At 37.0% G+C, this 23,990-nt stretch overlaps 2 protein-coding genes across 5 annotated transcripts; one reads left to right on the top strand and one right to left on the bottom strand.

Annotated features, from left to right (window-relative positions):
* Positions 1–724: 724 nt before the first annotated feature.
* On the top strand, positions 725–13,950 carry egln1a (egl-9 family hypoxia-inducible factor 1a). The gene is made up of 5 exons (XM_056761315.1): positions 725–1,576; positions 11,156–11,275; positions 12,811–12,947; positions 13,043–13,110; positions 13,265–13,950. The coding sequence occupies exons 1-5, from the start codon at positions 974–976 to the stop codon at positions 13,318–13,320; spliced, it is 984 nt and encodes a 327-aa protein (XP_056617293.1). The 5' UTR covers positions 725–973; the 3' UTR covers positions 13,321–13,950.
* Positions 13,951–15,715: 1,765 nt separating this feature from the next.
* LOC130431180 (tripartite motif-containing protein 16-like) lies at positions 15,716–22,246 on the bottom strand. 4 transcript variants are annotated; one of them, XM_056760044.1, is made up of 7 exons: positions 22,222–22,246; positions 18,495–19,374; positions 17,934–18,029; positions 17,624–17,857; positions 17,311–17,464; positions 16,562–16,621; positions 15,716–16,423 (listed from the first exon to the last, which is right to left on the bottom strand). In XM_056760044.1, the coding sequence occupies exons 2-7, from the start codon at positions 19,056–19,058 to the stop codon at positions 15,888–15,890; spliced, it is 1,644 nt and encodes a 547-aa protein (XP_056616022.1). In that variant the 5' UTR covers positions 19,059–19,374; positions 22,222–22,246; the 3' UTR covers positions 15,716–15,887. The 4 variants fall into 4 exon arrangements, with proteins under 4 accessions (XP_056616022.1, XP_056616024.1, XP_056616023.1 ...); XM_056760046.1 differs by lacking the exon at positions 22,222–22,246 and adding an exon at positions 21,242–21,268; XM_056760045.1 differs by lacking the exon at positions 22,222–22,246 and adding an exon at positions 21,198–21,260.
* Positions 22,247–23,990: the final 1,744 nt, after the last annotated feature.

Here is a 23,990-nt window from a genome sequence, read left to right as displayed (position 1 = left end):
AGTAATTAGTTACTGTAATTTAATTACATTTCCCTTGAAAAAGTAAAAGTAAGGGATTACTATTTTTTCTGTAATTTGGTTACAGTTACTTCTGAACTTACTACTTAAACTAAATAAAATAAATACTAAATACTTTGTGTAATATATGTGTGTGCAACAGGGAAATTGACATCAAAATTCAAAGTCTAACTTTTAAATCCGAACGTAAATGTAAAATTCTCACATTTGTAATACTTTTGTCAGTTAATAATACTACTTAATGTAGTTATATATTAGTTATTTGAATAAATTAAAAGAGCAGTTTCATGTCTATCCTTGAATCACTTAACTTATCAAGGCTATAGGATATACAGTAGAAAGTAATAATAAAAGTATTATTTAAATACTTTTTGGAGAGAGTAGGCCTATTTGTAAACTAATTACAGTATTGAATATTTCATTCGTAACTAGTAATTCAATTACTTTTTTAGAGTAACTTTCCCAACACTTATTTACTCATTTAGCACTTAGCTTATGGTAACATGTTCAATTTAAATTAAGGTAACGTTACTTAATTAAATTCCGTGGCACATAATGAGGCCATCTACGACATCAAAAATCCCTCTGAATGGGAAGCAGAATAAAGAACTCGTGCAGAGTGTGTGAAACGGGGCGGGGTAGCTGTATTTATAACGACAGATTGGCCACGCCCCCTGACGCTGACGTCAGAGGTATGAGTTGTACTGGCGGCTTGTAGAACTCTCACCAGTCCAGCAGCACAACCGCGCTCGAGGAGGAGCGACACGGCGGCATGGAGACCGTGCGGCACGAACCGTACCGTGTCTTTAACGGGGAGAAGAGAAACGTCCCCGTGTGATGAAACGGACGCGGCTCTTCGTTCGCATTTCGTCGCATTTGTTGAAGCCGAGGCGTCTGAACCGCAGCATCGCGCGCGGACGATCGGATTTAAAGGGCCAGCATCGACCGATGCGCCATGGCTCTGGACCCGGAACGGGAAAGACAGTCCTGCGAGCTGTGTGGCAAAATGGAAAACCTTTTAAAATGCGGCAGATGCAGGATTTCCTTCTACTGCAGCAAGGAACACCAAAAACAACACTGGAAGGAACACAAACGCACCTGCGCACAGGCTGACAGGAGCGAGACTCAACAAACTCCGCAGACACCCGTTGAAAACCAGACCGATCTCCACAAAAGAGAGCCGAACACCGGAACCGAGAACTCAAAAACCGACAACCATAAACCCAAAGCCCATCCTCTAAAACTGGCCACCGAGGACATAGTGCCGTGCATGAACAAACACGGCATTTGTGTGGTAGATAACTTGATGGGTGAGGAGATCGGACTGTCCATACTGGAGGATGTCAAAGCGCTCCATCAGACCGGCAAGTTCACTGACGGACAGCTGGTCAGTCAGAAAAGTGACTCTTCGAAGGACATCAGGGGGGATAAAATCACCTGGATCGAGGGGAAGGAGCCGGGCTGCGAGAAGATCCGATGCCTGATGAGTCGTATGGATGACTTGATCAGGAGTTGCAATGGAAAAATGGGAAACTACACCATAAATGGAAGAACGAAAGTAAGTGTGTGTGTGAGAGAGAGAGAGAGAGAGAGAGAAAATAGTGTGAATGTGAATTACACCTGCTCATACGTCACAGGCAGCGTGTGACGTATGACATACCTTTGACATACAGACCCCATATTGCTCTTTAGTTGAAACTAATACATTCACAATTGCTTTTTCGTTATGCTGTATTGTTTAAGTCATTCGAGTCTTTTAATGTTTATAATTATAACAATACATGTACAGATATTGAAGGAGTGAATTTATTCAAAGTCTTTTATTTTCTTCTGGAGATATTTACAAAATTGACTAAAACACATAAAATAGCAATAAAATTGTATTTCGTTAATCGACTGAACGAGCACAACTACATGGCCTCTAAATGCCTATGCAGAAGTCAGTCTGTTTTATAGAGTAATATAAGAAATGAAAAGTTTGGTTCCAAAATGAGTTACTCCATTTTTATGAAATTTCAAAATGTTTTTATCATGCTATCATGTTTTTGTTGTGTTTTATTGTGTTAGTTAGCTGTACTTTTTTAGTTACTGTGTCTTAAATCAAAACCAACTCACGGCAGATTGATCGATTTTAATTGGTGTTTCTCAATATTCACATCTTGCAAAATGCAGTAATGCGGCAATTAAGTGCACAGCTACGAAGGGGTTAAAGGGACAGTTCACCTAAAAATGTCTTCAAAAATCTTTCTTCTCGTCCTCAGTTTGTTCCAAACCCTCATAGATGTCATTGTTCTGCTTAACACAAGGGAAGATATCTGTAATAATGTCAGTAACAAAACAGATCTCATCCCCCATTGACTCCCACAGTATTTATTTTCCCTACTATGGCAGCAAAAGGGATTCAGATCTGTTTTGTTACTAACATTTTAGCATCTTCCTTTGTGTTCAGCACAACAAAACATCGTGCAGGTTCGGAACAACCTGAGCGTGAGTAGATGATGACAGAATTTTCATTTTTGGGTGAACTGTTTCTTTAAGGGTTCCTTTGTGAACTGACTATAAACACATTTGAGGTTCACCACCTCAAAAGTTTCCTGCTTTGAATTGTTTATTTGCATCATAGAGTTACTGTCTTGTCAACTGTGGACATATCAGTTTTGGAGACATAAGATCCATCTATTAGCATTTTTTTATCAAAACATAACTCAAATAATCCCATTTGCATTTTTCTTTTAATTTTAAAAACTGTACTTAAATTATATAATGTGAAGTATGATAATAATAATAAGGAGTGGGTGTGTCCAAATATTTGATCTGTAGTATTTATTAGAATAGAAGACACTTTTGCATTTGTAATTAGTTTGTTCTCTGAGCTTCAGTCAAGTCTTGGCTTGCGTGTGACCTCAAAACTCACGAGCTGGCCTCGCTTCCACTGTCCCAGAGTGTATCAGAGCGCACTGACCCCCGGTTCCACCCCCGAGACCCTCACATCAACAGGAGGATGGACTCATTCAGCCTCCTCTCGATCAAATAATCTTAATGAAGCACAAACACAGATCACCTTGACATCTACACTCTTAAAGAGGAGCTGAAGAAGCGTTCACTCAAAGGTCCTTAAAAGAGCCGTTTCTTTATTTTCTTATTTATAACACAAAAGAACATTTTCCATGACAAAGAACCTGTTGTGAAACAGAAAGGATGTTAAAGGTTCTTTGTAAAGCACCTTGTTTTTAAGAGTGTATCTGTCTCTCTGCACACAACTGATATTGTGAAGAGCAGAATTAAATTGAATCTATCTACGCCATAAGGGCTTGTCCACATCAGGACGATAATCGTGTGTTAATCGTCAATGGTTAACGCCTCGTGACTAAACAAATGGCCGCAAATGTGAGTGTGCACACCGACATGCAAAACGGCAGGCACGCCTCGGGCTCATTTTTTTTTGATGCGCCGCGTTAAAAACTAGCCGACCAATGAGATTGGCGCCTTTGTTTACGTGATTGGAGCTGCTGAAGTTACAGTAAAACTCGACTTGGTGGCGCTCAAGCACGAAACAGTCTTGCCGAGCACACATTGAAGAAGAGGAAGCAAGATGAAGTCCTTTTTCTGTGTGACAAGTGAGTGTCATGAGCATAGGGTGCGTCCGAAATCGCCCACTTCCATACTATATAGTAGGCGAAAATGAGTCATGAATAGTATGTCCGAAACCTCAGTATGCAAAAAACAGTAGGCGAGAAATACCCGGATGATCTACGACTTCCGCCGAGATTCGTGAGAGAGGATCAGATGGACATTTATCTATCCCAGGATGCCACGGGAGCTGAGCAACGGTCAAATTTCAAAATCAAATAAATATAGGTTAAAACTTTAAGCTGGACGTCTGTTTTTAATGTAAGAGCCAATAAATGAATTTCTCGTAACTAAATGATGTTTTTATCAACGCTCATGTGTAGGCTGTTGTTAATACGTCATAGGTCAAAGAGCACATGGGTCACATGACCAAAAAACATGGCGGTCGCAGTATGTCCAAAATGTACTCATACTGCTCCCTTTTCTGTTTTTCATTCAGCGCCATCTATGTCAGGGAGTGAATTTGCACGTTACTTTGGCTCATCGTGAGTGAAATCGTTTGGGTATGAACGACTAAAAACGTCTCGAAAAACACTGCGATTATTGCCCAGTGTGTTCAAGTCTTAAAACCATAATCAATCACATTTCAGCAATTGTGAGAACAAAACTGAATTCTCTCACAGATCTGTTTAAAGAGCGTTTTCTCTTCATTTCATTCAGAAGTCTGGCCTTCACTGTCTCTCTTGTCTAAAGCTTTGACTATAGGGGAGGAAATATTTTGAGTTAAAGAGATTAAAACCAATCTGTCAAACTTTATTCTTTCTATAGAGATGGCCTGTAGCTTTCCCAAACCAAAACATTTTCCAAGCATCTTCATCGTTCACATTTTCTATCTTCTATTCTTATGGATTACTAATAGGGTCATATTATGAGAAATGGCTTTTTGTTCTTTTGAAATAAAAGAGTTTCTAAAAACATAAATGCATATCTTCTCTTGTTGATTTGCTTTTTTTGGCTTTTATTTGGTTTGTTTTATGTATGACAGAAAGTGACAGTAACATAAACACATAAAGACAGTATAGCCTTAATAATCTAGAATGATAAATATACACATATACTATCTATATATATTTATATAACAAGAACCATACATTAATTAGATTAAGAAAAAAAAGAAACACCAGTCTAGCATAATTTTTTAAATTTAGATATAAATCAGATTTTTTATGGATATAAATAATAATAATGTGTGGGGGTGTGGATGATTCCTTAAAACAGAAAAAACTTCTTAAAAACTCCAGAAATGGGCGGCAGACTTTCAGAAAAAATTCTGACTTTTGTTTTATCTTTCCATCTTGAGAGCGTATAAAAGGTAATAAATGGCGTATACATTTGTTTACATGCATTCGGTTTAATTAAACTTTACAATACACTGTTTGTTTACATTAGTAAATGCATTAGCTAAGATAAACTAACGATTATATTTTAAAATATATTCGTAAATGCTGGTATTAAGTTGAACTAAGATGAATAATTTGCTGTATATGTATTATTCATTGTAAGTTCATGTTAGCTAATGTAAAAAAGTTGTATTTGTAAATATGTGTAATGTGAATATTGTGTTTTAAACTATATTGTGAAGGGTTAACTCTTCAAATTTTGCTGTAAACTGTGAGTTGTTATTATGGTATGCAGCTTTACAATACCCTCTTTGTCTTTGCACTACGTAGCTTCTGTCAATGGATCTATGCAAACAATGCGTACAGCAAGACTTTTGCTTTACTGACATTTCACCTCATTTGGGGGTTTGTGAAAAGGGTCATGTGAACCTGTCTGAAGAGGATTTGCTCTGCGTTTGAACTTTCTAGATTGAAGTATTTTGAACAATGTAGTCTATTCATTTATTGTATCTGGACTGAATCTAATGTAATTGAGAGGTATGGACAGTTGACAACTTTGCTCTTTGGTTGTGATTTAACATGAGATAAATAAAAAAAACAAATCGCTCATCCAAAAGTAAATCGGAAGCCGAACTGGATTTGTGGTCTTAAGCTTGTTGTGATCATTCGTCTGATGCGGTAGATTACGTTTTACGCATGTTGAATTGGTGTGTTTTCTCAGCCTGAGAACAGGAACGGATCCAAGATCTGTTCTTGTTTTGTAAGTTCGCAGCTGTAGGACGATTAGAGAGAAAACATGCAGGGGGTAGTGCTGGTGTCATGGGAATAGCAAGCATGTTAAAGCATGATCACTCAATATCTCTCTTCATTAATACACTGTAAGGTAGAGGTGAGTCCCGCTGACCTCATGTCTAGACTGATGTTTACGTGCTGATCGTATCAAATTGGCTTCAACAGAACTCCAGCGCTGTGCACTGTTTTTTTTTATAGAATCGATGAACTGAAGCAACTGATAGACATCTGTTTTAATGGATGTTACTGTCTGTGATCATCGTTGTGTTTGCTTTCATAGAGCCCAGCAGAAATCAATGTGTCAGTATATAATTATGTAAAATAACGCTTGCAGACAGTAATGGCGCTTTTCCACTGCATAGTACCGCACGGCACAACTCCCTTTTGGGGGGTTTTCCACCGGGCACCTAGTTCCTGATACCATTTTAGTACTACCTCGGTTGAGGTTCCAAGTGTACTGTACCGATGCCAAAATGTGACGCGTTTACACACAGATAGAATCATTTCCGGCGTCATTGGTTTTGCAACACATGAACCCGCACATGTTATATTGGCATTTCGTTATATGCTTTGTTACAGTAATGTAGAGATTGAGACCCTTAAAGCAATGCTTAATGCTACATGAGTTTACCCTTGTGCGCTGTCCAGCAAACCAAATGATCGTTGTCTGGTCTTTGCTGGAAGATTTCCCAAACTCTCTGGTATTTTTAGCAGTATTTTGTTTTGCTGCCATCCGCTATCGATATGCTCTATCAATTCTGTGTTGTGCGTGTGTTTGTCGCGTTCACAATGATGTTACGGCAGTAGAGGCGGCGCAACTAAGGTGAGTTTATACTTTAGCGTCAGACCTCAGTCGGTAGAAATAAACTTGTGAGTGTTTGGTTATGTTTTTTAGTTATAAAGTAGAATGCTGATCTTTATACGGATCAATAGCTGGTTGTTATTTATTTTTAGCCCAAAGTTTGCAGATTGCAGCTGTAAAATGTTACGTACAGTAGATGTTACAAGTGTAAAGTATAAAATGATGAAATCTTGAAAGATTTGTAAGAGTTTTATCAGGGGCAGTTATTGACCCAACGAGATATTCACAACTGTATGTTGAGGCTTTCTTTGCCTGGTTATGTAAATAAAACGGCTCTTATTATGTTAGATGTACAAACTGCATTTTTTCAGTCTTCAGAATTAGAGATCATTAGAGAGAGAGAGAGAGAAAGTAGGTCATTACATGAAGAATGACTTCCTTCTGGGGCTGCACCCTCTTTGACTGATAAAGCACTGTGTTATTCTGGATCATCTCTCCACCATCACGTTTCACGACTGCAAGTCCAGTCAACATAATAATGTCAGTCATAGATATCAGATTCATGAGCTTGGCTTGAAAACATGGATATCAATCTATCATCTGATTTCAAGCGTAGATGAGGTGTGGGGTTATGGTTTGAGCGATGACTTTAGTAATGTTCTGCTTGAGTAAATCACGTCATGCTTTACTGTGAGATTGTTGATTGTTTACTGTGTGATTTACTTTCAATGAGTTTTTTCATTCAGTTGGCTATTGTGGGCTGAAAAGTTAGTTGAAAATGATAGAAAAGCTTTATTTGATTAAAACTCAATAGTTTTATATAACTTAATTATTGTCATTTTCATCTCATTTTATTAGAACATTTAATATGTCAAAGTCAATTTGGTTGAGCCATTTAAAGGTACGTGTGTATGTACAAGATCAGGATGGCAACACCTCCGACTCATTTTGGAAAAACCCAGAGTTAACAAAAACTTGCTTAAAAATGGGTGTGAATAAACTAAGGAATTGTTCATCGGTAGGAATAAATGAGATTTTATTGAAGGGTTTGAACCTTTGACACTTGATGGACATCAAATAGAGACGCTCTGATGTTTTGACGGCATGCTTTACTGTGTGTTCTGTTTGTCTACAACTGTATTCACTGACGTTTCTGAGCCTAACTTGTATTTATTTAAATTGACCGGATTTATTTTTGGAGTTTCTTGAAGTTTGTGGAGAGCGTGACTTAAATCAAACACATAAACAAACAGTGGCACGAGGCGAGCTCTCTCTTGAGCTTCTCTTATCAAACAATCAAAGCAAATATTATTGTTTCAATACTCTGTTGTGTTGGAAGAGCCGAAACATTTTGATTGTCCATGAATGGTTTGTCCTAGGAAAACTAAAATTGTTTTTCAACTTAATAGTAGCTAACACCAACATCCATATATCAGATTCATGAAGATTGATACGATGAAATATTTATTATTTTTCTTTGATGTTAATAGGTCAAGCTGGTCGATGATCAGCAACTGAGGACCGTCACTTTTACTTCCACTATGAAGTTTTTGATATTTTCTTAATGCACATTTAACATTTCAAGTAGAAAAGAGACTATTGCACTGATTTTATGTTGAGTTTGTTATGTGATGTGTTTTAATACAGTATTTGTATCGTTCTTCATTAGAGGCACTTTGTTGTATTTCACAGTATGATGTCATTATATCATGATCATCTCTGTCTTTTGACTCCATATGCTGTAAACCACAGGAGTTAGATGCTGTGTGTGTTTCTATTGGTGCAGAAGGCAGGACTATGCAGACGTGGGTTTGATCTGGTTCATGGAATGTAAACAAAGGTTCAGGTCGGTTTGTTAATGAGGCTGTAAGAGAATGCGGAAGAATGACTCTGCCCGTCTCTATGCACACACACACACACACACAAACACACACATCCGGGACAGAAATGTCTTTATACACAGCAGCTATTGTAAAGTCTAGTTTGGAACTAGACCACATTCCTTCATCATTTAAGTTGTATCAGATTTGATCTTTTTGTATTTATGAGTTTTATTAATTAAAGTGATTCCAGACTTGATGCATCTACACAGCAAAACGACACCATCCTCATATCTCAGTTTTTTCTGTTAAGGTCACTCTATAGGGATGATAATAATAAGAAACATTCTGCTAATGGGGTAAGAAAAATCATCTCGAACTAAGGTTTACCTTTTTCTTGGTCATTCAATTCAAGATTATTTTTCTTACTCTATTAGCAGATTTTTGTTGCTTGTATTATGTACAAATTCACTCAAATTTCATATTTTTTTGTCTTTTTGACATTTTGGGATTTAGAGCAAGACTATTTTTTTTAGGTCCTTTTGCTCATCAAGAAAATGCATCTTGAATCAAGAGGTTTTTTTTACATTTGTACTGGAAAACAAGAAAAAAATACTGAGTAAGAAAGTCATTTTTTGCCGAGCATGGACTACTGTCAGTTTAAGAAAAGCAAAATCTGTGCTGAGTAGTTAAAATCGCAAGTGCAATTGTTGGATAACCACAAAGACAACTGAATGAAATCTGTCAAACAAAAAGCACGGGTTATCATTGAAGATTGTGTTACTCATCGTCATTTAAGTGATCTGTATGATGATGTTGAATGTATTGATGTGGTGAAGCCAAAGATAAATTTAATCTTATGGACAATAAAGTGACATAATATAGTTAAAGATTTTACAGTCTGGCCTTGGATATTAAAGTTGAGAGGATGTGTGTCATTTGTCAGGGATGTGTTAGTAAGGGATTTTATGGAACGTATATACGTTCCACATTTTTGTTTCTAAACCTCTGTTAAAAGTTGGAATAAACCAATAAATCAGTTGAGCGGTTGGATATGATTTTCCTGAAAACTTCGCAGAAATGTATGTAAACATGCGGTTTGATTTTAAGCAAAAATGAAAGCAGAAATATTATCACATTGGCGTGTGACCGTATCAGAATAGTTCATTGAATAGTTTAATGACTTCTTTGTGTGTTCAGAGTTGAAAGTGAAGCGTACAGCTGTTAACACTATCTTCTGTGACGCTCCTCTTTTTTTTCAAAGCTTTTTTACGGGAAACTGGAGCGAGCGAAGGGGGTGTTGGTGTGTTTTTGTTTAGTCACCGGGTTTCGAAGACAATCCCCTCACACGGCCATGTTCTGTTCTACTAAAAGTTACCCGTGCTAAGAAGAAAAGATTTCGACAACAGCGAGCGATAACCGTGATTTATTCCGCTGTCTTTCTCTCATGTCGTAGGACAGTCTTTTGTGCGCAGGACCTCACACTTTTATAGGCAGTGACAAATATGTTTACCCATCTCGAGCCATCTCCCGGAGCCCTGGCCTCCCTCACGCACGGCACGTAGCAGGATCATTAAAATACTGCTTCCTCTGGCAGGAGGCCAGACGTCCGGAGTTCACATCAGTTCATCTCTCTCCACCGCTCACACATGGAGGTGGAGGCTTGGCAGTCACAGATAGAGTCTTCTGTGAGATGAGAGGAAGTGTTAAAGCATCAAATATTGGGACAGTCAGGAAAACATTGCGAGTCGCCAGCCCGGTCCTGCCTTAAGACCTCTGGAGCGCGTGGCACCATGTTTCCACTTGATGTTGTTTTGGAGAAATCAGATCCCTCCTGGGTTGAGCTTGTCCTGGTTTTATAGTGCATGATTCATAAATGCACGTTGCTCCAAACATTTCTTTTTTTGCAAATTGAAGGAACAAATATGGTGGTAAATGTATACTTTTAACCAAAAAAGTTAAATTCAAGTGCACTGCAAAATGTTACCAAGTGTTTTTTTTCCCAAATATCTAAACAGTCCTAAATCAAGATGCACTTTTTGAAAAGAAAGTGACCCAAGATATTTAGTCTCTTTTTAAGGAGAAAATATACGAATTAAGTAAATTTAAAAACAAGCAAAATAATATGTTAAAGGGGCGAGAAAGATAAACTTGAATTTGGTACTTGAGAAAAAGAAGTTTGAGATATCTTTTGCTTTGAAAAAAGACAAAAAATGCTTAATAAGAATGTGATGTTGGATAAGACACAAGTAAATGTGATGGAAACTGTATGTATTTCCATTCCTGGGCAGCCGTGTTTTACTAAACATCATTATGATTGACACAAGTCCCCTTGTAGGACTTAAGTTGATTGGCGTTTGTAATAATATTGTTATGAGTCTGTGTTGTTCTGAGAGTAAAAAGAGAAAAAATAATTTTGATGGAAACTTAGACAATGCATTATTGCTTCATTGTTGCTCTTTTATTATTGTTTTTTTGTTTGTTATCGTGGAATTCGCAAGCTCATGAAATTGCTGTGAGATCAGGCTAAATAATCTGAGTAGGGATAAAGTTTGTCACAAATAAACTTTCCTCATTTTAGGAGTTCAACTAAAATCATTTTATATGAACTGTTTAGTCATCAAAACATCACATAAGACATAAATGCATTAGAATCCCATGCTCTGTTTTTATTTTAAACTCTGGCGTTGTGAATCTGTTTTTATAGTATTTTATTTTTGAATAGATTCTTAACCATCTTCTCACTTTGACAGGCAATGGTGGCGTGTTATCCGGGTAAAGGCACGCGTTACGTGCGTCACGTGGACAACCCGAACGGCGATGGGAGATGTGTCACATGCATATATTACCTTAATAAGAATTGGGATGCCAAGGTCAGTAAATCACCTCTAAGTCGGATCTAAATACACATGAATTTAATACTTTCACACTTTCTAAACTAAAGCACAAAGCCTTGAGCAATATCCAGAAAACGGCCACGTATACGTGCAACTAAAGCCGCTTCATTTCATTCTAATCACATTAACCTCAGAGATTGTGATCTCCAGAGAAACCAGAAGTGTTCCTCAAGCCCTCACTGACAAACACAATAAGAGTCATACAAAAGGAAAAGAAATGAGGATCAGATCTATAGATGGCAGACATTTCCTGTGTATAATTCATGGACTCTTTCCTTATGGTGTCCTCGCATCATTGAAAATAATAGATGACAATAGTCAATTTATGTATTTGTCAGGCACCAAAATGAATCTGAACATTTATAATATTTACTATGGTTATCTTGTATTTACTTGGTTACCTGGCCTTTTTGAAGAACCAACAATACATTAAACTGAGCCTTTTTTTTATAAAAAATGTTCCACACTTCTTGTTTTTCATAATAAAGAGCTTGTTTCTGTTCATAGACATGAATATTATGTATTACTTTTGCACTTATCGAATGTGCACTTAATGAAATCCGATGTGTGAATCAAAAAAAATGAATACATACTAAAATATGCATCGTTTTTAGTGTTCATCAGTTTATCAGAGTAACTGCAGAAAGTGTTGTGTGCGCGTTTATGAGACGTGTGGTGTGAAAGGTCAATTCGGTGATGTGTTTCCCTGCACTCGGCATTCGTCTGGTTCTCCAGCATGTGGCCTTTCCTCTCATCCCTCTTCAGGAAGGTCGCGCTCCGCTGACGCTTCCTATCGTAGCCTTCTCCAGACCTGGCCTCTCATTGTTTGTGTGGCTCTGTTGTTTCTGCTAATGGAATTCATCTTTATCACTAATAAAACCTCTAGTCACGCACGACCGAGTCCACCGTATTGTCACTAGTCACGTTAACTTGACATCACATTCATTTTAATGTGAATAATAGCAATATTTACATTAACATTTATGCATTTGGCAGACACTTTTATCCAAAGCGACTTACATTGTTTTATCCTATACATTTATACATAGGTATTTGCAATCCCCTGGGATCAAACCCACAACCTTGCGTTGTTAACGCAATGCTCTTACCACTGAGCTACAGGAAAGCTAGATACTGATGAATCACCTACAAATGAAGGGGGCAATGTACAGATTCAATATTTTGGTTAAAGATTTTTTTATACATTCTTTAAAGAAAATATTGAATCTGTACATTTCCCCCAATTGACTTGTTGGATTTGTTTGTTTCCTCTCTGTGGCTTTAATAAAATCTTAATTTTGAGCACTGCATTCATAAATTGCCAAAACAAATTAGAAAGTGTTTTATTTTGGTCACAAGTATACAAACCCGAAAAGACTTCCAAATCACATGAGCCAATATTTGATTCACAATAGAACATAGAAAACATGACAAATGTTTAAACTGAGGAATTTAAAAATGTTTTGCACAAAATGAGCTCATTTCAACTTTCATGTTGTTTGTGTTTTTAGGAACATGGAGGTTTGCTGCGAATATTTCCAGAGGGTAAAGCTCAGTTTGCAGACATCGAGCCCAAGTTTGACCGCCTGCTTTTATTCTGGTCCGATAGACGAAACCCTCATGAAGTTCAACCGGCATATTCTACAAGGTCATAACCTCTAAAGCCCGTAAACATTACACTGTCATACTGAATCACTTCATTTTGTTTTGATTTTTACATTTTTCTCATTCTTCTCATTGTAGATATGCCATAACCGTGTGGTATTTTGATGCTGCCGAGCGGGCGAGGGCAAAAGAAAAGTATTTAACAGGTAATTTCGGTTCATTAATGTTGAAGGAACATTTCAGCAAAAAGTGAGAATTATTTACTTAAGCCTTTCAACATGCAAGAGCTCAAATAGGCAAGAAATTCATCTTTAATCTGAGAGTAATGATTTGCTTTTTGATTCTTTTGGATGTTTTGAGGAGCTGGAGAGAAAGGAGTAAAGGTGGAACTAAACAAGCCGTCTGATCCGAGCTAATCAAATGATCATTAATCTGGATTTTTCCCGGTGACCTGCTGTGTGGTAAAAGAGATTAGTGCACGCCAAAGTCCGAGACGAAGCCAGACCAGTGAAGTATTGAAGTGATTGACATACAAACTTTTGCTGTATTTTTCGGCATACTGTATTTCCACAAGGCCAGTTTACTCTGGATATGACGCTGTTGTTTAGATTTAGTTTTAGAAAGGTACAGTAATCTGTATTGAATTGACCCGAACGCCTCTCATGTGACTGCAGTCGCACTGTTTCTAAAGAACTTTTATCTCAAATGCCAAAAAGAGAAATAAGGTGAGTTTATGCATTTTGCGAATAAAGCTGGTCATGTATGGATGTTTATTTTTCATGACCGCATTTCTGCTGGTTTGATTTTATTTCGGTTTAAACGGACACTCATGAATGTTTGGCATGTTCAGCGGGCAGATGCATGATGGGATGCTGTTTGTTATAATTCTGCTCATCATTCTTTTCTGACACACATGCCCGTATTGTCTGAAATCAACAATTTTTTTTTTGCATTTTAGAAAATATTGCATTTGTAAATCTTCCGATTCAAGGTGAAAATCTTTGCTGCAATATTAAAATGCAAATAAAAACAATGAATGTATTGTATTGTGACTTTATCCATTTTATTAAATATGCACACACTTATATTTTTTTATGCATGTTTTTATGCCGCAGTTTAGTACAATAGTAGTAAATAAAGCTTTTCTGTAGCTCAGTGGTAAGAGCATTGCATCAACAACGCAAGGTCGCTGGTTCAATTCTCAGTGCCACAAGGAAATGACTGAAGTGCCCTTGAGCAAGGCACCTTACCCGTGTTTGCTCTGCAGTGATAGCTGCCCACTGCACCCTACTTATAAATCGCTTTGGATAAAAGCGTCTGCCAAATGAGTAAATGTAAAGGTTACGTAAAATACTTTTACTTTCTATAGACATTGTAAAATGAAGTATATGAAAGATTAATACACGAGTGAACAGTTTTAAGCTACAGCAGTTGAAGATTTTTTAACTCATTCAAACTAATTTATTGAAGGGCTGTTTGATTTGTACATTTCATTGCTAAATATCGCCTCTATGTGGTTGCAATTGTGTATTGCATCCTGTGAAGTGAACAAAAAACTGATTTAGTGGATGGATTTTTTCGAATTTACATCTCCTTTCCAGCTATAAATATAGTGGTTATAATAATAAATAGTAAGCAATTGTGTCCTCATCATACTTTGATGAACATCGTATCAGCTCTGCTCAAATGAGCACTACAATAATACAATGATGTTAGAATGTATTGTGTGGTTTTTATAAAAAATATATATGGTAAAAGTAAAAAAAGTTTTTTTTGGTGCTACAAATATTGTTAAACAACTAGAAAACTGATTTCAGATCTGCATCAGCGCTCTTCAAATGTCAAAATAATTGTTGTGTCCAATCAATTGTAAGAATGCTGGTGTAACTGGCCAATCGAATGAAGAGAGCAAGAGTTACTGGCCAATCAAAAAAAAGAAGGCGGGAGTTACCGTCTACATACGCAAGGCCAGTCGTCAGCGCTTCAGTTGTTACGTGAAATATGTAACTAAACATTTAATACTTACGATTAAAATGTGAAATGACTGACAGTCATATCAAAATTATGCAAACTAAAAAACCTTTATATTTGAGTATATATTGATACGAAAGGTAAGTTTGACGAGAGAAATAATAGCTTTTGGCGTTTTATGTATAGAGATTAAATATGAGAAATACAATGAATTGAATTAACTGTACTTTAATTTCAGTAAATTAACTTGTGTACGAAAACGATCTATGAAACTCAAATAAATCTTCACTCTTTTATTCGTCAGTGCTCGTCTTTCTCCACCAGGTGTCACTGTCTCATTGTATTTCATCAAAACTTCACAAGCTGAAGATGCGCACGAGACCTGGATGTTCTATAATGGTCTCAATAAAAGGAAAATAACGTAACTTTTAAAAAAGTAAAGCTAGTATTACGAATTTACCCTGATGATCAGTATGTTGAAGACAATGTTTTGTTAATGCAGTTGAACTGAGTTTGACTACAGTTGGCATCACAATATGTTTTCTTTCCACTGCGTCACATGGTGATGATCTAAAGCTTTTTGATTGGTTTTGTGTGAAGTTCTCTCAAAGTCAGTAAAAATAATGCTTAAAATCTGTTCTGGTTGCAGTTGTTAAGACTTTTATCTGTGAAAATCAAATATCCTGAATATCACCGGAATAATTTGCAAGAAATGTAGGAGGAAAAGAGTGCCCTGCTCTACTGAACTAATAGCAAAGATCACTTGGAAAATTAAGATCTTGTTTTAAACAAATGTGACGGTTGAGTCAATGCAAATCAAGGTTTAAGTTGTCTTGTAGGGAAAATAAACAAAACATTTTATTTATTCATTTTCATAATACAACATAAGATACAGAACAACATCAATATTTAAATCACAGGCGGTAACATTTTTTAAATTTTCAGCTGCAAGATTTACTTTGAGACAAGAATAAAAACATTAAAGAGCCATTATTTGCAGTATCTGTATATTTTAATTTCTTAATGGACACAGTTTGACTTTTGAGTTCATGCCTAACCCAAATCCTAGATGGAGAGGTTTAGTGAATGTGGTCTGGATTCTGTGGATGAGGGTCATCGTGTCCGAGACGCCGTAGAAAGACAAAACTCCTGCTTTGTGATCCACATACACACCTATTCTAGAGCAGTTAGGCAGCACTGTGAGATTAGTCTCTTTTTTATTATGACAGAATGAGAATCTGGAGGGCGAGCAGAAAAAACTCCAGGACTGATCGTTATATCCAAATCTGCACTCATCACCCATTCCCTTTCGACTGATGCTCTTATAGGACAATGAAACAGACGCTCCATAACTCCCCGTCAGTTCAATCTCACAGTAAGAGTGATCTCTCACAATCTCTTTACACAACACCTGCTTCCAACCGTGAAATCTGTCCGGATGTTCAGGGTATTGATGAGTGGTGCCCGTGTCCGTCACAACCTTGTTCCCTTCGGACAGACGCAGGTTTTTATTCACAGTGTTCAGATCCACAGTGAAGTGACGGAAATCTGATGAGGAAAAACATCAACGTGAGGTTCTGGGGAGAATTTAACATTTTTGAGATCGATGACATGGTTGTTCTTAATCCTCTAGTCATTTATGTGACAAATTATAAGTAATATATAAATAGTAAATACTGAACTTACAACTGAGATATTCCTCCCGGTTTTCATTTATAGGACCGACAACAATCTGAATAGTTTTCACTATGAAAACCAAAAAACATCTGCAGGTAAATATCCATGTCAAGAAAAGTTTTATATTAAATGAATAAATTATTGTTGAGCTGTACGACATTGAAGAAAAAAAATTAAATATGATAACACTGTTTTAACATCTTTATAAAAGGAAAATATTTGACAATATACAAGTTTTACATTCTTTCTTATCGTTGATCATCTTCCACACAAACATGCCAGTCTCTCTGCTATCTGAGTTCATCATAAATGGTGACGATAAGAGTGGTTCCAATTGAAGATACTATCGTATATCGACGATCCTCAGACCTCAATGACACATTTGGACGAATGATGGACTTATAGCAATAGTTTACTTTCTCTCGTTTAAATGGTTGCGGTGGTACTGTAAGTAACAATTTTGCCAACTGCACTGAACTTAAAGTGATAGAATGCTAATTTCAGCTACAGATGAGCATTTTCTAGACAGGTAAGCTTCTGTCTTTATCAACAAATACAACTTGTCATGAGTAAATGCTAAATTGCTCCGTCGCTCGATACTATCATGTATCAGCGATGCACAGGCTGGCGATAGAACGAACTATAGAGAATATCGCCCAACACTACTGACTATACATAGCTTTTTGAGTTTGCAAACCCTTGCGATGTGCACACTGTCATATGCACATTTGCTTTTAAATGATGGTCTATGGATTTACCTGTTCTAGATATCACCTGAATTTCCTCACTGCAGAATTTCCGTAGTTGGTCTCTGAGTTTATCAAGAGATTTCAGAACGTCATCAAAAGACAAAAGAGAACTGACGGTAATTCTGGGCGATTCAGATCCAGAGACAGAAATAGATCTGCAATTCTATACACACAAATAAAAGATGCAATTAAGATTACAATGTGTGTGTTATTTCCCTGCCAATGCCTGAGTAATTTAAGTGGTTTCTAAGGGCGTGATTGTGCGGCTCTTCTGTATCACGAGCAAAAGAGCACAAAATCTAAACACAAGCAGCATTGTTACCTGGAGGAGCTGAATGTGATCACGAGTTTGTGAAAGTTGCTGGAGGTCAGCGTCTCTCCTCCTCAGATCTTCAATCTCCTGGTTCAGTCGCTCGGAGAGTTCTTCAGCTCGACTCACTGCAGCCGTCTGCTGATCTCTGATCATCTGTGTCACTTGAGAGCGGCGTCTCTCGAAGAATGACATCAGCTCAGTAAAGATCCTCTCGTTCTTCTCCATTGCCGTCTGTGCAGAGCGCTGTCACCATACAGAAAAATCACCATTATCATCCATTCACGACGGAGGAAAGTCTCAGGCGTTCTTCTTTTCTCACCTCGTGAGATGTCTGAGCATCTTTAAGCTTGTGAAGTTCCTGCTCTCTCTGCTGGATCTTCTGCTTGCACTTCTTTTGCAGCTCTGCCAAATGACCCTGTTGAGAACAAAACAGAGCTTTTGAAAGAATAAATATTTAGAAAAATAAATTATAATATCATCACTGAACTTATTGTATGCAGTCAGTAATTTTTTTATAGCTGGTTAATTGCGTAGCATTTACGAATACAGAAAAATATATAATGAAACGTGCAAGGAAAGTCTTGTTGTGTGAAGACCAACCAAATCTAGACCTACTCGATACCAAGACCATCAAATTCATAGAATTATTCAACAAATCTTAAAAAACACTCATTTTTGACACATTAGTGAACTTGCACAAAGGCAACCTCCAAAGTCGAATTAGAAACAAGTGATTGATTGTATTTGAAGCAAGAAAAACGACAGCCAGAAACATTATTGATGTCAACAAATAATTCAGACGGTACCCCGCAAATAGTTGTGATCAAGAAATGTAAAAAAGTTCAAGAATTAAGTACTACAACACAGGTTCACTTCATACCTGCATCTTGGTCATTTCTGCCGCGACTGGTACGGTGTCATGGTTTCTGTGTTTGTCTGAGACACACAATATACAGATACACTGCTTGTCAGTGCGACAGAAAACATCCAGCAACTTCTTGTGTTGTTGGCAGATCATCTCCTGAAGTCGTCCAGTGGCATCGATCATTTTGTGCCCCTTTCCTTTAAAGAGATCCTCATGTTGTTCGAGGTGATTTTCGCAGTAGGAACTCACACACGCCAGACAAGACTTCACAGCGGTTTGTTTATTTAAAGCGCAGACGTCACACTCCACATCTCCGTCATCTTGACTCACAACCCTCTTCAACTTCTGCACCATTTCGTCGAACACCACATTCTTCGATAAAGCGGGTCGATGTTTGAAGGTCTTTCTGCACTGCGGGCATCTGTAAGCTCCTCTCTGTTCATCCTGATCCCAGTAGCATGAAACGCATCTCATACAGTAACTGTGTCCACAGGGAATGGTCACGGGATTCTTCAGCAGATCCAGACAGATCGAACAGCTGAACTGCTCCTGAGCCCACGAAATACTGCCTTCCGCCATTTCACGAAGAACATCCAACGAGATCGAGAGGACGTGCGCCGTGCAGAAAACAGAACATTTGTTTTCTTTATATCAGTGTGAAGGGGTTGTTTATCTCACTACCGGACTGTTTGTGAAACAGGTTTTTCAGGTCTGCGTTTTCGTGTGACACAAGTTGTTTTCTAATGGGTCATTTGATGCTAATCGCATGAAGGAATCAAAAACATTTGACAAATGATCTGACAAGGTTTGAAGCCAAAGGAATGCAGCTACATACATAATAGCCACAGTTTTCTCAGTTCACACGCGTCTTCATTCTTTGCCATCCCATCAGACTCTGCAGAAAAAGTGAAAATGAAGTTGCAAGTAGGGCTGGGCCAATAAACAATATCATATCAAATCGCAATAAGATCTTTGTTGATAACGATGATAAACTCCTGCCATTTTAACTCGATTTGGATTCATTTTGCAGCCAATCAGACAGTAGAAATTAACACGACACAGACAGAAGTAGCTTTTAACATGCGCATCAAAGTCCATTTCATACTGCACTTGACAAATAAAACACGACACAAGGAGGAAATTGTGAGAGGAAGCAGCAACGACAAAAGTCAAAGTAACCTTGAGTCGTCATCGTGTGTTTTATAAAAAGCGTCTTATTTTCTGTGCAATCGCTGGTAAAACACGACAAACTGCAAAGGAGTTACCCCGAAACCAGGGCCGCTCAATTATGACAAAAATCATGATCACAATTACTCATTACTTTTAAAACAATATAGAAAGTAAATAACTTTGTTAGAGAGGGAAGAGAGGACCTTGCAAATGGGAATGCGGCACAATAATAGTTTTGCCTCAATTATTTTGTTTTTGTAATTGTTGAAGGCCAAAATTGAGGATTACGATTAATTTTCGATTAATTGCACAGCCCTACCCGAAACTCAGTGTATAGAAAGCACAAAGTTTTTATATCCGCTCATGTGAGAGGGTGCATATGAAACATACCAGCGCTGCCCTGTACAGATTAGAGAAGTGATGACGTGAGTTAGTTTACACATTAAAAGAAGAATCACGCAAGCATGTTAAATACACTGTTCAAAGAAATGGACAACAATTTATGTGAGATGTCTGTAAGGTTCTCTGAATGCGTTGAATCCCATCAATCGAGACATTGCAGCCCTATGTTTGTGCACAGGCGCTGCAGAGCCTTTTCATTGGTTGAATGTACCGAATGAATACTCCCTTTACTAAACGATTCAATAGAGTCAAATGAAATTGAATGAACTGGTACATGTTGTTCATGGCCTAATATCCTCTGTGTTGCGACACTGCATGTCCAATTCGGTCAAATCAGTGACTTGGTTAAATTTTATTTGAACTGTATTGAATGTTAACATTTGTTAGGCTGTTTTGATAATACATTTTATTTGAAATATAATTGATATTCTTCGGCTTCGGTCATTGTTGGGATACTCTCAAAGCAGGCAGCATTAACAAATTATACTGTATATCGAAATAAATATTGTTATCGATCAATATAGAAAAAAATGTATCTAGTTAACATTTTTGAAAAGTCGCCCAGCCCTAGTTGCATTAATAATCTATTTCCAACAAATTAATTAATTCCATATCTAGTGATCTGTTAACACTGACGTCACAAACATAAGCAAGTGGCGTGCCAACTAAAATTACATAAATGCAAGTTTGAACAACATTTTAATCTATACTTGCACCGAACATCAAAACAGTATGACTTAAAAACAGCATGATATATCATTATTATATGCATTTATTATATTTTAAACAGAGTTAACACTGACAAGTATGAAGCAAGATGCCACGATAGTATGCGGACTAACCTCAGTATGCAAGGGTGTGAACGATTTACCTCTGTGCCAATAAACTAACAGAGTTGATATGTGAAGAAAGTACGCATCAACAAATCACGTTACGGTCTTGGCGATATGTATCGCGATTCACACGAATTATTTATGTCTAAATCGATTCCGTGTTTTCTGCACAGCTCTTCCGTAAACTACGTCACTTTGATCAGTAGGAGGTCCACCTCGACATAAAATCACTACGAGATTGAGTCATTTATAATGTGTATTTGAAAAAGCAACACTCGGCAAATATAAATATACTTTATTATCATAAAAATACCTGAAGTTTGAGGAACAGTGACAGAACGTGACCACTGGAATTACCTGGAACTGCGTGTTCTTCTTCAGTTGTCCCATATACAGAGTTTCTGCTCGAGAGCGCCCTCTGGCTTTCGGATGTTGCGGCATTTAACAGTAATTCATTAGAGACGGGTATTTTTTATTTAAATTTAGACTTTTGACTGAATCGATTGTACGTATTGTGCAAACGTCTTGTAATTTACAAAAACATATTGTGTTTTGTAATTAATTTTATAAAAAAAATGAAAATCACCACATCAGATTACCTAAACCACATGAATCTAAAACGAAAACGAAGGTACAGGGGATTACTGATATTTAAGGGTCATATTATCTGTGTCACAATCAAAAGCGTATATCAATTATTATTAGAAGGGGGTAAAAATGACTCTAAAATAACACTTACAACTGCATGAGCTTTCTAAATTGATTTTTTTTTTCTTGGTTCATGATAGCAACAACATAGCTGTCATACAGTAAAAGCATTTTTCAGCGTTTAAGTACAACTATAAACAATTAAGTATATGTCAAAAAAACACGCAGAAAGAGTGAAAAACTCGAAAAACATAACGACATATACTTCTAGATGAGTAAGAGCTGTTTAATAACCTTCTGCGATTTATTATTGAGCAATTTAGCAAAAGCACAGACTTATCTAAAATTGCATTTAGATTTTAAAGGCTAATGTTCACAAATTCACCAGTATGCATTAAAACACCTGAGCTTTTGCGACGCCAGGTTTGGCAAACTAACTTCCGGTCGTGTACCCAAACACTATGGAGTTGTTTTGGCTTAACAATGTAAATAGTATGTCATATCGCTGATATGTTACTTCTTACTTTTTTTAAATCTAAAAAACACCCATATTTGCCAGCCAAAATCCTTCTTTTCCCATACAGCATTGTAGGACCGGAAATTTAGTCCGACTCTTGTGTCCCAAAAGCTCTCTGGCGCCATCTTGTTCAACTAGCGAATTAAACCAATGTAAAGAATAGGTAAAATACTTGCAAGCACTGTGAAAAAACTCCAAAAAATTCGACGTAACCTTGATGTGGTTCAAGGACTTCGTCGGCTAAAATGTGGAAAGTCGAGTCACGTCACGTAACCAAATTCATGAAATTCATTCACCATCCTAAAAACAGATATTTTGATCCTTTTGCCTTGTCAGACTGACAACATTGCATTGCATTGCATTCCATTACATGAGCACGTAAACATAACTCGCTTAAACACCTCTATGAGTTTGTCAAATATCCCAAGTTTCTGTCCTTCTTTGTCTTTTTTAACGTTTCTTGGCGGTGGTCAAGCCAACTTTTGGTGCATTACCGCCACCAACTAAACTGGAGTGTGAAGTGACAATGGGAAATAAAAAAAAACTAATTTTCTCAAGACATGTCCTGTGTCTATAAGACTACTTAATGTAGTTCTTCAGATTTTTTGTTACCTAATATTATAGCTCCAAAGACATATTATCTGTGCCTTCTGTCTGTAACCTTGTTTTCAGAATGGGTCTCACTTTACAGCTCTACACCGTAATAAAATTGGCTCCACTGTTTCAAGTTCACCACACAATATACATGATCCAGAATGATGTTTCCTGATTTTATTTAAATTTCTATTGAAACAGATGAATGTGCGTTTCTGTCCTAAAAGAGTTCACAAAAATCAAGTTTGGGCACTCTTGACTGAGAAAACTTAAAGTGTTGATTGGCTTGTGTTAACTTTAATTCCCACTTTTTTTATTTGATTGGCCAGTAGCTCCCGCCTTCTTTCATCTGACTGGTCACCCAGAAAATTATTTTTGACGAGCGATGTTCAATCGCTGAAGCAGGTTAAAACTCAACAAAGCAGTTTTAAACATATCAAGAACATTCAACATATCAAAAATATTATTCATTCCAATTCTAGTGAGCAGTCAACCATTTTAATCTGAGCAGCTCTCTTTGTCTGTGCTGCAGGTCGACCCGTTTTTCAAGTCTCGCGACCTATGAAAAACACATAACAGATGAAACACATAAACAAATAAAAGTTACCTCACAGTCCATTCATCATGTCAATGTATAGGCTAGATTATTATAATTTGGCATTAATTAAAAGTTAAGTGTCTTATCCACAAATCCACTCTCCCTTTTTCTAATGGCTGTTAATGCCTCTCTTGTTTATTAAATATTTTATACGTTTTTTTATTAGTATCATTTAGTTACCCTATATGTATGTAAACATGTATCACAACTAAACATAATCCCTACTGCGAAAAACTGGAGAATTTCTGTGCATTTCAATGACATTTTTAGTCATTTTTAGTCTTTTACTTCTAAAATCATCTATTTTGTGTCAAGCACATTAATTAAAAGTTCTTTTTTGTCTTTCTCCACCAGGTGCCACCAGGTGTTAAATCAGTGTTTGTTGACGTATTTTTTGTTTCCAACTCGAGATAAGCAACAGAACAGCAAACAGCCATACAAACGGGATTTAAAGGTTTTACAATGGTGAAAATAAAATAAAAATTAATAAATATAAGTACAATTGGTTAGTTATGTTACTAGTCTCAGACTATGATCCGAAAATAGTTAATGACAAAACTCCTTCTGGTTGAATTTTGAATTAAGGTTAAATGCAGATCTGGGATTTAATTGTGGGACACTTTGTTCTGGCACAGCTGTGAAGTGAAGTAGAAAGAAGGAATGCAAAAAAGCAAGTTTTTTTAATCACCTTCATTAAACTTGTTGCACAGCAGTGATGTAGATGTAGGTTAAAAAATTCCACTGTCACC

This window comes from Triplophysa dalaica, chromosome 11, assembly GCF_015846415.1.
Source record: "Triplophysa dalaica isolate WHDGS20190420 chromosome 11, ASM1584641v1, whole genome shotgun sequence".
NCBI classification, from domain to species: Eukaryota; Metazoa; Chordata; class Actinopteri; order Cypriniformes; family Nemacheilidae; genus Triplophysa; species Triplophysa dalaica.
The sequence above is the reverse complement of the archived record's forward strand: the minus strand, read 5'-3'. Positions and strand labels throughout refer to the sequence as shown.

Excerpts from the sequence above, each read along its gene's own strand:
- egln1a (XM_056761315.1), top strand. The coding sequence starts at position 974 with ATGGCTCTGGACCCGGAACGGGAAAGACAGTCCTGCGAGCTGTGTGGC. Across the intron at positions 11,276-12,810 it reads ATAAGAATTGGGATGCCAAG|GAACATGGAGGTTTGCTGCG; the intron begins GTCAGTAAATCA and ends TTGTGTTTTTAG. Across the intron at positions 13,111-13,264 it reads AAAAGAAAAGTATTTAACAG|GAGCTGGAGAGAAAGGAGTA; the intron begins GTAATTTCGGTT and ends GGATGTTTTGAG.
- LOC130431180 (XM_056760044.1), bottom strand. The coding sequence starts at position 19,058 with ATGGCGGAAGGCAGTATTTCGTGGGCTCAGGAGCAGTTCAGCTGTTCG. Across the intron at positions 18,030-18,494 it reads CAGAAATGACCAAGATGCAG|GGTCATTTGGCAGAGCTGCA; the intron begins GTATGAAGTGAA and ends TGTTCTCAACAG. Across the intron at positions 17,858-17,933 it reads ATGCTCAGACATCTCACGAG|CGCTCTGCACAGACGGCAAT; the intron begins GTGAGAAAAGAA and ends GTATGGTGACAG.